This window comes from Trachinotus anak, unplaced genomic scaffold, assembly GCF_046630095.1.
Source record: "Trachinotus anak isolate AG129_WGS33_773 ecotype Australia unplaced genomic scaffold, CSIRO_AGI_Tana_v1 ptg000013l, whole genome shotgun sequence".
Classification (NCBI taxonomy): Eukaryota; Metazoa; Chordata; class Actinopteri; order Carangiformes; family Carangidae; genus Trachinotus; species Trachinotus anak.
Window position 1 is genome coordinate 6,978,311 of NW_027273864.1, and position 12,530 is coordinate 6,990,840.

Consider the following 12,530-nt stretch of genomic DNA (forward strand, 5'->3'; position numbering starts at 1 on the left):
TAATGAAGGGCGATGGGCTTTAGCAAATAGTCGAATAAACACAGTTTCCATTTTCCCTGTAGTGAATAACACATGACATAGTCCCCTCGAGAAAACTTCTTAACAAATTATAGTTACGTCTCAGTTTTTTTAAAAGGAAATTTAAGGAAATTAAAGTGTCATATAGTATGAGAATTTAAATTATGAATAAGGAGATGGAAATAATATTATCCTGACCACTGTGTGTCTAAATGAAAGCGTATATTATGATGTGTTTTTTTTACATGGAATGAAGAGTCCTGTGATATTCAGGTCTAAATATACTTTTTGAGACTAAAGTCCTGGCATTTGGTGCCAAGGGTGGCGCTGGAATAATGTCAGAGTGAAGGAATTTCACTAAACCGAGCTATTTTCTCTCTTTCTCAGATGGCGAACTGTATGCTGGGGTCTATGTTGACTTTATGGGAACAGACTCTGCCATTTTCCGTACTTTGGGGACAAAGACTGCCATGCGAACAGATCAGTACAACTCCAGATGGCTGAATGGTAAATGTCCTATTTACCCTGTAAAAGATACATATGGCTTTCATCCATTTTATACATAGTTTTCTTGCATGACTTTACAATATACAATCCAAACAGGGCTCCAAATGTATATCCAAAATGTAAAGATTCCGGTGTTTGCATGTGTTTAGAGTCTTTCAACACAACAGGAAATGCTGACATTTAATTAATGATTTCTTCTCCCCACAGACCCCACTTTCATCCGCGTACACCTCATCCCCGACAGCGCGGAGAGAAATGACGACAAGCTGTATTTCTTCTTCCGGGAGAAGTCCTCTGAGATGGGCCAGAGTCCTGTGACCCAGTCCCGCATAGGACGCATCTGCCTGGTGTGTACACAGTGAGGAGTGTGTTTGTTTTAGGGTGTAAACATAATGAAAAGAAAACCAGCATCGATATGAAAACCAGGCTGGAGTCTCCTGAGGCGAGTCACCCACTGCGTTTGAATGTTTACGGGCACAGGACAAGTATTTGGCCAACGCTGATGTGCTGGAATCCACATGTGTCTTTAACCTTCCTGTCTACAATGCATCTCTCTGTCTGTGAGATTGACCTCTGAACTCTGATCCCGTGATCTCCTGACCTCTTCTCGCTGGTAGCCTTAAAACACTCGAAGCTTTTAGTGTACAGAGAAGAGAAAAACCTCACTCCCCCTTTTTGAGTTTTTCTCAGTTAAACTAGACGTCCTCCACAAAAGCCAGTGTGCCAAAGTGAGCTGAGCCATGAAAACAAATAACAACAAAATGTCTCAGAGAGCTTGTGGAGCATCTTTCTGAGCCTGCAGTGTGTATGTGATGTAGGTGAAGGTGTGTGTGCATGTGTGAACATTGCAGTGGGTATATGAGCAGGGGTATGGGTGAGAAAATGTGGAGTACGTGTGTTCGTCGCCTCAGCTGTTCACCATTGTATTTATTTGTAGGGGTCAGGCGCTGACCCGGCACACAAACACTCATCCCTCTCTCAGCGGGCTCGGCCACGGCCTCCTGAGACCCGGTCCTGTCATTCTTACTTCGCCACACATCTGGATACTCTTACTGCCATTCTCTGCACCCTGCACACCACCTAAAACACACTCAGTACTGTAATTACACTGGAAAGTATGGAAACATTTCAACTCCCAACCTCCCTTTAAAATGGAACATGAAAATATATATATGATTTCTCATCAAAGAGTGACATTCTCTGAAGATGGTGGGTCTGGAAGCACATACTGGTCTCAGCTCTTTCTTACTGGGATGGATTCTGGCCTCACTCCAGCACAGATGGACGTGTCTAAATAGGAGGAGACAGTGTTTACCATCTCATCCCCCCTCCCTCCTTTTAGCTTCCAAGTTTTTGCAAACCATCATGTATAGTGTGTGTGTGTGTGTGTGTGTGTATGTGTGTGTTTGTACTTGTACTTGCTACATAGTAAGGACCAAAAAAAGTATTTTACTAACAGAGTGAGGACATTTTGGGAAAGTGAGGACATTTTGGCCGGTCCTCACTTTTTGAGACACCTTAAAATCACATTTTGAGGGTTAAGACTTGGTTTAAGAGTTATGGTTAAAATCAGGTTTAGGTTAAGGTTAGGGTCAGGATTAGGGTTAGGCACTCAGTTGTGATGGTTAAGGTTAGGGTAAGGGGCTAGGGAATGCATTATGTCAATGAGTGTCCTCACAAAGATAGAAGTACAAGTATGTGTGTGTGTGTGTGTGTGTGTGTGTGTGTCTGTGTGTGTGTGTGTGTGTGTGGGTGTGGGTGTGGGTGTGGGTGTGTGTGTATGTGTGTGTGTGTGTGTGTGTGTGGTTGTAGGAGGCTCCACCTGGGTTTGTTTTCAGTATGATGACAGAGGAAGATGTGAGTATGAGCGAGTGATGGAGAAACTGTTCTGTGTCTGCTCCACCCTCTCAAATACAGAATGATGATGGGGGCCACTGCTGTCTGGTCAACAAGTGGAGCACCTTCCTTAAGGCCAGGCTCATCTGTTCGGTGCCCGGCGCTGACGGCATGGAGACGCACTTTGACGAGCTGCGTGAGTACAAAAACCTTTAGAGCGGCACAATAGGTCACGCTGTGGCTCCTCTAACTGTTTTCAGCTGAAAGGGTGGTGTGAAGGTCACCTGGTGTGGGTGTGTAGGGGGGTGGTGGTGGTTGTATAGACTTCTCTGTCAATCAAATGTGCTCCCAGCACTGTGACGTCTTCTTCTTGGATTTTCTGTAGGTGATGCGTTCTTCTTCTTCTTCTGCCAAATTACAATGTGGGTGGCAACTAACAATTGATTTCAGTATCAGTTAATCTGCTGTACTGATTAACTGATTAATAGTTTCATCTATAAAATGTCAGAAAAAGGTTTTAAAAATTACCCAGAATGCAATGTGATGTCTTCCAATTTCTTTTTTTATGTGACTAAGAGTCCAAAGCCCAAACATATTCAGTTTACTATCATATAAGACAAGAAGAAGCCAGGACTAGAAAATCATTGGTATTTTTGCAAATAAAATACCAATATGCATCTCGATCAGTGACATGGAGTCTTGAAATGGACAAGAAATGCCACTTTTATTTCCAAAAGGATTAGTTTTATTATTATTATTACTATACATCCTTAGCCAAGAACTTTTGTTACACCCTGTTTTTTGAAAGAAACCAAATCTCTTCTTTGTGCAGTTAATCATTTTGACAGTAGGTATCAAATGGCAAAGAAAAAGTACAAAAATGACATGAGTGGATTTATCTTCTTTTTTTTCAGGTTCCTGTCATGTATGATCACATCTGAAATATTAAGTAGAGAGCAGTCCACTGAGGGGTCTGATGTTTCTACTACAGCACCTGCCAAGGGTGTACTACACACACACACGCACACACACACCAGAGCTCAGTTCTTCGCCCATATGGCACCCCACTCCCATCATATGGCCCGGCATTACAGCATACTGTAATGTGAATGACACACATGCAGTCCCACTGCTGTAGTTGTCGTTTTCTTTCAAGATGTCTGAAACAAAAGTGTGTGTGTGTGTGTGTGTGTGTGTGTGTGTGGAGGAGGTGGGGGGTGGCTTGATGGCGGGGAGATCAGATCACTGAGCAGGAATGTCTGTGACTGTGCGAGACTATGAGCCTCTCCAGAGGAATCTCTTTCTGTCTCACTGGTTTAAAATAGAGCCACAGAGTGATAAGGGACTGATGCGTGAGGATACGGTTACTCTTGAACTAATCTCAAGAATGAAAAGTGCCGTGTCTGTTCAATCTGGTTTTTTTTTTGTCTCTTTATCTTAACTCAACCTGCCTACAGGTCTAAAGGCTGATTTGTTTTGTTCAGCAACTGCAAAAGTGACACACACTCGAAAAACTCTGTGGCCTTTTTGTGTGTCCACTTCACCAAAATGGCGTGAAAGCGGTTCTGCGTGGGAATGGGCTCACTTTGCCTTTACGAATGAGGTTCTGTCTTTACTGGTCAGGTCAGCGTTTACACGGGCGTGCAGTGTGGAGCGGCTCTGTAAGAGGGTTGGAGAGTTATCATCTGTTGGAGCTGATGAGGACTGTCAGGATACTGCCTCAATAAATGTGTAGTGGAGCAGACTGGTGAATGAACAAGGACAGGCATGACAGCGTAGACATGTCCATAGAGAAGGAAAGACACATGCACACGCCAGTTTGCAGAGCAGCCATCCCTGCCAAGGACTACTAGAGGGGACAGTAAATTGGATATGATTGAGTTTCATGCTAATGGTTTCACATTTACTGTCTAGTTTGAATGTTTATAAAGCTCTCTCACTGGAGGGTTTGTCTTTGCAGAGGAAAGTGGAGATTTTAGTTCACAAGGGCGAATGGGTCTTTAACTACTGCACATTAAATGTAGGTCATTAAATGATTGGTTTGACATTTTTGGAAACACACTCATTCGCTTTCTTTTGCCAAGAGCTAGATGAGAAGATTGATATCACTGTCATAGTTAAACATGATGCTACAGTCAGCAGCCACTTAGCTTTTAGCAAAAAGACTGGAAACTCAGGAAGCAGAAAGCCCGGCTCTGTCCAGAGGTATTGAAATCTAAGCACCTCTAGAGCTCAGTGATTGACCCTTCATGTCTTGTTTGTTTAATTAATCTGTACAAAAACCAAAACATAAGAATAATGTTTGCCTAGCAACCAAGAGAGGAAGCCACTGTGACTGATTCGCCAAAATTTCCACACATAGCCTCTGGTAAAATCACAAATTGTCTGTTTTATACATAACAGCCATGGATTAAACAAACAAGATGTATTGTGTTAATGTGAGAGTTTTAGAGGTGCTGGTAGGGGTAGGATCTGTCTTTTGGACAGAGCCTGGAGAGCTGTTTCTCCCTGTTTCAGGCCAGGACACATTTGGAAAGTATAGTTATCGATGTTTGAGTGAAAAAAAAACGTAAACATTCCACCCGAATTTAAAGAAAAATGACTTTACAAGTCATTTCTGAGAAGTTTGTTGAAATGTTAGAAATACAGCTGGTCCAGCTGTATTTCTGGCATGGTAGTCTTATGTAGAAAGGCATTGTGGTAAAGCACACCTGAGACCTGGGGAGTTTTTACAGTTGGAATATGTAACGCTTATTGGCTCTAACTGACAACTTGTACCTACATGACCCATATTGATTTAAAACAGTGTTATAATGCTTTTTTACTCAATAATAATCTCAAGAATAGAAAACACAACATTTTAGATGAGGTCTGCTTGAGAACAATTCTCTGATCAATAGCTAGAGGGATGAAGAAGCAGAGAGCGAGAGTAAAAAGTCAAGTAGGGAAAGAGGGAGAGACGTAAAGAGAAACAGACAAAACAGACACAACTCAAAGGCCTATCAAGTAGAAACTGAAATTTCTTTTGAGGAAATGGGATGAACGGCAGCTGAGAAAGACGATTGTGGAATCTGGGTCCCATCATGGCTGCAAGATCCCCTGCAGTCAAGTCGTCACTGCCCTGTCAGGATAGCTTTTATTGCAAATCGTGTACTGTAGCTTTTTTCCCCCCATGTTTTCTTGAAGCCATGAGCTGCTTTTAGCAACTGCGTATGATAGCTCTATGTTGGGCCCCAGTGGTATCTTGTCTGCATATGCGCACACTTGCATGTTCTTGCGTGCAAATCGTTCATTTCTGCAGTACAACAGCTGTATGTCATGTTAAGGATCATCTGTTGTCTGACACCCATGGCAGACTGTTTGTGCGGGGTCCATGCTAACCCATGACCGTTCCATTGCTCCAGCTGTGACAGCTGTGCAACATAGCATGATGGTGTGTGTATGGGTGTGACATTGGGGAATCTGGTAGCTAGGTTGGAGGAGTAGGGACGAGGTGGCTGCTGGGTTCTCAGCTTAATCATTTTGTCCAGGAATGAGATGCGGTTGTAGACAGTCCCCAGAGAAGTTCTGAACTGACTCTCGAATGTGGACCAGAACCCATCAGTTCAGATTCAGAGACAATGCTCATGCCCTTCATTGTGTCATTCTATCTGCACACATAGCGCTCTGACAGCTAATTTCTCATGCCAGTCTATAAGGGACTGTGAGCGCATAAATCTGAATTTGTATACTTTTTTTTTTTTTTGCATCTGATCAGTTCTCCTTCTGTTTTACACTTTCCAACCATTAATGGTCCTATTTTTAGTTTTTCTCTCTCGCTTCTGGACTTTCTCGATTATGTCTTTATGCCTTGCTCATGTACCTGCACAACTAGGTTGAGCAAACATTCTCTATTTCCCTTAAAGGCCCTTGTCCTATTGTAGGCAATGAACATGCCTACTGGGACCAGTATTTAGGTCATGCACCAAACAGGAGAGGGACTTATCACCCGTCACGTGTTTAGCTCCTCTTTATTTGTTGCTTTGGACCTTTCCCTCAGTATCAACAAAAGGATGATCTAAATCAGGCAGTGTCCGATGTCAGGGCCCTGTAGGACAGAGTACGTGAGCGTTCACAATTTACAGACCTCCACAATTGGGGAAAAAAGTCTATGATGCAGTTCTCCCTTGGGAGAGAAGGGATATTTCCTTTCACTCAAAGTGGAAGACATAAACTATGGATGCAGGAAGAGGAGAATCCCTGCACATCATGGTCACATTTTCTGTCTCTGAAGGTTCAGCAATCAGTGCTCCAGTCGAGCACCAGACTGTTTGAGTTCATAGTCTTACTGCGAAACATCATGGCTCTGTGTCTTATATTATACGTGGATTGAATTGCTTCGTTTAGGATGGTTAGGTACAATAGCTTCTCAAGGTTTCAGCTTCAGTGTGATATCTTGTCAATAAAGCCTTTACCTTACATGTCCTTCCTGAGGCGATGATTCGGTTTCCTGTTGCACAGTTGATGGTTGTGGTTTTACACCTACTGTTTCCGTCAGCAGGATATGGGAATGGCAGGAGGGCTGTCTGGAAGGAAGAAGTTTTTACCTCTCATTATTTCTATTAGACTGTTGGCTAATGTTTCTCTTCCTTTTTATTAGATTTTAAGTCATGCTAGCAGCATGACTGTAGGGATAGCAATACTGGCCTGTTGGTCAGTCAGTTGTATTTTTAGTGAAATGTGTCCAACTATTTGATAAAATTTGATACACGCTCAGGTCCCCCTCAGGAAGAATAGTAATAGGTTTTTACTTTTACTTTTTATGTTTATATTTTATGCCCAATATTTTGGTTTATGACCAAACGTTTTATGAGCTCCAGCTGGTCTTGGTGTTTAGCTCAATTCTTGTCATTTTAGCATGTTAGCACACTAAACTAAGATATTTAACAAGGTAAACATTATACCCTCTAATCATCAGCATGTTATCACTGTCCCTGTGAGAATGTTAGTATTTAGCTGAAACCACCAGAGCTGCTAGCGCAGCTATAGACTTAGTCTTGTTTTGCCATACTTAACTTTACCTCCATCTTTGTTTTTATTTTATTTACCCTACAACTTTTTACTTTATAATAGTTTATATGCTAAACTAAGATGGTTAGCATGGTATTATACCATCTAAGCAGCAGCATGTTAGCACTGCCAATATGACCATGTTAGCACGTTCACATTAGCATTTTGCTCCTCTGCTGTGCTTACTCTTGTTATGAATTTGGCAGTTCGTCACCCACAATCACACAAACATTTAATAAGCAGCGCAGAAATTATCACATGAACCCTGAGCTTTTTTCTTTTGGTGCAATTATGGATTTCAGGGATTCTCACAAAAGCATAAAGACACAACCCAAAAGCCCATTTTGCTCATTATCCAAATCCAGTAGTGGGCACCATGTGTTTTCAACAAAGATGAAGGTTGAGCCTCTTTGTAAGCACACCGTTCCTTCAAGGGGTGTATAGCCTAAAGGTCTTTCTGGCTAAGAGTGGTTGGATTGACTGATGGCTGTGTAAATATTAGTTAAGAGGAGCACTTGTGCTGTACAGCGTGATGTTTCCTTCACTCGCTCTATACACTGACGTGGTTCCTCTCTTTTCCCTTACAGGAGATGTTTACATACAGCCAACACAGGACACAAAAAATCCCGTGATATATGGAGTCTTCTCTGTCTCTGGGTTAGTGACCTATAACAGATCCTGTATATGCACAACAGTAATAATTTTTGTTACTGGAGATGAATTTTCAAGACTTTTCTCTTCTTCCACTTCACAGTTCTGTCTTCAAAGGCTCAGCAGTTTGTGTCTACTCCATGGCCGACATCCGCATGGTCTTCAACGGACCCTTTGCCCACAAGGAGGGTCCCAATTACCAGTGGGTGGCCTACACTGGGAAGATCCCCTACCCTCGCCCCGGCACGGTGAGCCTCACCTCATGCTGACCCTACACATGAAAATCCCACAGCAATAACAGTAATTTCTGGCATAACAGTGTTTTCTCTGTGACATAGACTTCAAATAGAAACCATATGAACAAACTAAACTAAAAATATTATTGCAACACATGGTTTTTCCATGTGATTATGTCAATTTATTTCATGGACACTCAAACTCTAAATGCCTCTGTTTCTCCCTCAGTGCCCTGGAGGTACGTTCACCCCCAACATGAAGTCCACAAAGGACTATCCAGATGAAGTGATTAACTTTATGAGGAATCACCCGGCCATGTACAATGCCGTGTACCCAGTACACAAGCGCCCCCTGGTGGTTCGGACCAACGTGGACTATGAGTTCACAACCATCACTGTGGACCAGGTGACAGCTGCAGATGGCAACTACGAAGTCCTCTTCTTGGGAACTGGTGAGTGTTTTCTGCTTATAATGTCATCATAGCTTTTTTAAGGTTACTAAGTGACTAAGTTGTACATGAAGTGAGTCCTGTGAATCCTTTGATCAGAGTGAGAATACTGAATGACAGTGTCAGTGGGAAGCTGAATAATGGAGGGAAAAATCCCCCCAGTAGAAATAAATCCCATGTAAGTGGAAGGCTTGTCTCTTTTGCAATCATTTATCATAAAGAGAAACGCATTCTTGCCTTTTGTGCTCGAGTGGAAATTTAACTGATCAAAGGGTTTGTACCTCTCTCTGTTCACATGAAGTAAACAACAGGAGATTTGTACCTGGAGGGCAGGGGTGGATCAACAGCAGGGGGGAGAGAAAAGAAACAGAAGAAGAAGAGGAGGAGGGAGGGGTTACAGTTAGTATATCCATCACCTTAATCTTGCCCACTGGTGTAAGAAAGATTATCTGTTTGCCTTGAACCTTTAATAAGACCTCAGAGTGACAGCAGCAGCCCAGGCACAGCACAGAGCCCTCACAAGCTGCACATGACGCCTCTTAACTTGCTCCTTTGTTCATCTGTGCAGTACGGGAAAGACATTAATGGGTTTGTGTGTGATGGTGGCCACTGTGGAGGAATGTGTGTCCTTTGAGCTGCTGTCAGAGACAGCCATTCAGCCCTGCGTCAATGCAGGAGTCATAATAAATCTCAGGTGTCCCGCTCACAGGAATGCCGAATCCTTTACAGAAATCAAACATGCCAGAGAAGGCCAGGGAATGTCTTATGGCATCCAAATGAATAGACCAGGGTAAGAATGAAGCTGAGGATGACAGAGGAGGTTTGTCATGGTGGCGGCAGTGAGAACACTAAGTGGAACAGAGCCTCGCGTCATTGAAGAAAGGTTAAACTGGAGAGAACCAGATGACAGAGGTGAAGAGTACAGTGGAGCCTGTTGATATGAGGATTATCCCTTGTTGGAGGTTGCTGAGAGAATAAAATGGGAATCCAAGGGGCTGTTGACAGGCAGAGGGATGAGAGGCCGCAGGTGTGTAGCTGACAGGTGTGTGTTGTGGTCCACAGACAAGGGGACAGTTCAGAAAGTCATTGTGCTGCCCAGAGACGATCTGCAGACTGAGGAGTTGGTCCTGGAGGAGGTAGAGGTTTTCAAAGTAAGTCTTATTCTCCATGACTTTCTCTTCTCCTATCAAACTTTATTTTACCTCTTTGCACGTCCGTCTTTGTTCTCTATTTTCCATGTCCTTCACACCCTCCGTCGCCACAATACATTTCTTGTCCTTTCTATCTGCTATGAAGATAACACACTGTGCTCACACTAAGTTATTTTCTCCATCAAGGTTCCTACTCCAGTCACAACAATGAAGATCTCATCCAAAAGGGTAAGCATGTGTGTGCAACAGATTCTCTTAACCTTCGCTGACATATAGAGAAAAGAAGCCACCTTCCAAAGAAAGGAAATGAACGAATTTGGAAAGGTCACAAGCTCCATGTATACAGCTGTGCTTCCCTGTTGCTTCATAAGTCTTACAATACACACATGACAAAGGGAGACAATGAGGAGAGAAATGTGGAAAAGACATTAAAAAGTTCAGTGTTGTCTTTCAAAGTGAATAAAATACTTGGCCTGTTCTACATGTAATGACATCAGTCCTCAGACAGAGAGTTAGTATTACACACAGCCTGCCAGACTGATGAATTTGAACAGCTGATCATAAAATTGATGGCAGCCTGGTGGAGATGAGCTCAGTATTGTCCCAGATGATCCAGAGCCTGCTGCTGTTTCAGCGCAGAGCAGGACCACGTTTTACACTTATCTCATTACATCCATTTGGGTTCATCAAGTCGTCGTATGGAAGCAAATACTGTTAAGTCCTTAGGCAAGGCAAATTTATTTGTATTGCAAATTATCACACAGAGAGGTCATTCACTGTGCTTAACAGAAATTAAAGAGGCATAAAAAAGCATCATAAGAAAACTGTATCAAAACAGTATAAAAACACAGAAAGCTATTTCACCCTGTTTAGTTTTAACTCTAGGCACCACTAACTGACCAGCTCCTGCAGGTCTTAAAGACCTATAAGACTCATATACATCGAACATTTCAGTGATATATTTACAGCCCAGACTATGTAGACAATACGACTTGTGGACAATATGTAAAACTTTTAATTTAATTCTGTATCTGATTGGAAGCCAGGGCAAACATTTCAAAATATATTTTTAGGATTTGAAAATATAGAAAATGATCCGCCTTTTGGTGTGTGAAATCTTTGCTCAGTTTCGGTATCAAAGTGTTGTCCAGGGTTGTGTTTAACACCATTTCCATCCTGTCTTCCCTCAACAGCAACAGCTGTATGTGTCATCTGTGGTAGGGCTGACACAGCTGGCTCTCCACCGGTGCGATGTGTATGGCGAGGCCTGTGCCGACTGCTGCCTGGCCAGAGATCCTTACTGCGCCTGGGATGGCAAGTCCTGCTCCCGTTACTCCGCCTCGCAGAAGAGGTGAGCGATAGCACGAGTTACACTAACTTCATAACTAACTGACTGACTGGACTGCTGTGTTGAATGATGAATTAGACTGCGGCTGAATGGCTGTTTTAAATGGCACTCTAATCTGTTTCAGTATCATATTCATCATCTTGATTGGGTGAACTGGGTTAACAACACACTAATGATTATATACCTGTGGTACTGTAAGCCTAAACAGTAAATGATGTAACTTTGCATATTGCAGTGACATAATAACATGATAGAGTGGTGGTTTGTGGTTATATCTATTTGAATTCAACACTCAAATGGCTTCATGTATTGTTGAATGGCTTTGAATGGCTTGCGGTTGCTTTATGATGTTTTCTCTCCTTATTCGGCAATACTGGTCTGACCCCTTTAGACGTAGCCGGAGGCAGGACGTCAAGTACGGGAACCCCATCCGCCAGTGCCGAGGCTTCAACTCCAACGGTAAGATGCATAATCCCAAATCTCCTGATTTTCTTTTCTGCTTTTTATTGCTTCTATTTCCTCATTACTTAACTCAGAAGGTTGGAAATAATGACAAGGCTCATTGTTGCTGCTCCAAACGGTTCAAGGTTTCCATTGTTATGGGCTGTAATGACTGTATGACTGGCAGCTTTATGGTAATCTGTGAAAGCCGTGTTGCTACAAGGACTTTGATTTTTACCACAACTGAGATTTTGGTCCTGAGGAGCTCATGGTAATGAGTGTTTTGGTTGCCATGGAAATCCCTGTCTCTCTCTGCCCTGCAGCCAATAGGAACACTCTGGAGATGGTGCAGTACGGGGTGGAGGGAAGCAGTACCTTCCTTGAGTGTCAGGCCCGCTCTCCACATGCTGTCATCAAATGGCATCTGCAGAGAGACAACAGCGACCGCAAGAAAGAGGTGGGCCACCACAACAGTTTCTGGTTTTATAAATATGTTGTTTTATGAGGTACTATACGCAAATGCAAAGTGTACTATGAACTTTACTGTCATGGAGGAGTATTTCTTCAGATGAACATGAATAATTTCTTTTGGACATATCCACCACAGTATTTCATTTCATTTTGTTACTTTGCCGTCATGGAGAGCTGGCGATGTATCTGCAGTATGACACACATGAAAAATGAGTCCAGTTTGATTCTTTTTAGATTATGTGTTAACATGATTAAGTGGCTATGGCTCTTATTGAGCGATGCCTGATTTCTCACACAGACCTCCACTGTCCTCAGGCCCGAGGGAAGGACACATGAAGGGGAGCTGTGAAAAAGCCCTCTGCTATGATATACA

The 12,530-nt window shown here is 42.8% G+C and overlaps 1 protein-coding gene across 4 annotated transcripts in view; it reads left to right on the forward strand.

Moving 5' to 3' along the window:
- LOC139630776 (semaphorin-3F-like) overlaps positions 1 to 12,530 on the forward strand; it is a 59,269-nt gene that overhangs the window by 43,139 nt on the left and 3,600 nt on the right. For 2 of the 4 annotated variants that reach the window (XM_071494469.1, XM_071494471.1), the window contains 11 exons: positions 406 to 525; positions 733 to 872; positions 2,443 to 2,557; positions 7,998 to 8,067; positions 8,165 to 8,309; positions 8,527 to 8,749; positions 9,809 to 9,897; positions 10,084 to 10,125; positions 11,091 to 11,248; positions 11,637 to 11,704; positions 12,010 to 12,143. In XM_071494469.1, coding sequence (XP_071350570.1) covers positions 406 to 525; positions 733 to 872; positions 2,443 to 2,557; positions 7,998 to 8,067; positions 8,165 to 8,309; positions 8,527 to 8,749; positions 9,809 to 9,897; positions 10,084 to 10,125; positions 11,091 to 11,248; positions 11,637 to 11,704; positions 12,010 to 12,143 — 1,304 coding nt within the window. Of the gene's footprint in view, positions 1 to 405; positions 526 to 732; positions 873 to 2,442; positions 2,558 to 7,997; positions 8,068 to 8,164; positions 8,310 to 8,526; positions 8,750 to 9,808; positions 9,898 to 10,083; positions 10,126 to 11,090; positions 11,249 to 11,620; positions 11,705 to 12,009; positions 12,144 to 12,530 lie in introns of all 4 variants that reach the window. The other 2 variants (XM_071494468.1, XM_071494470.1) reach the window with 1 other exon arrangement.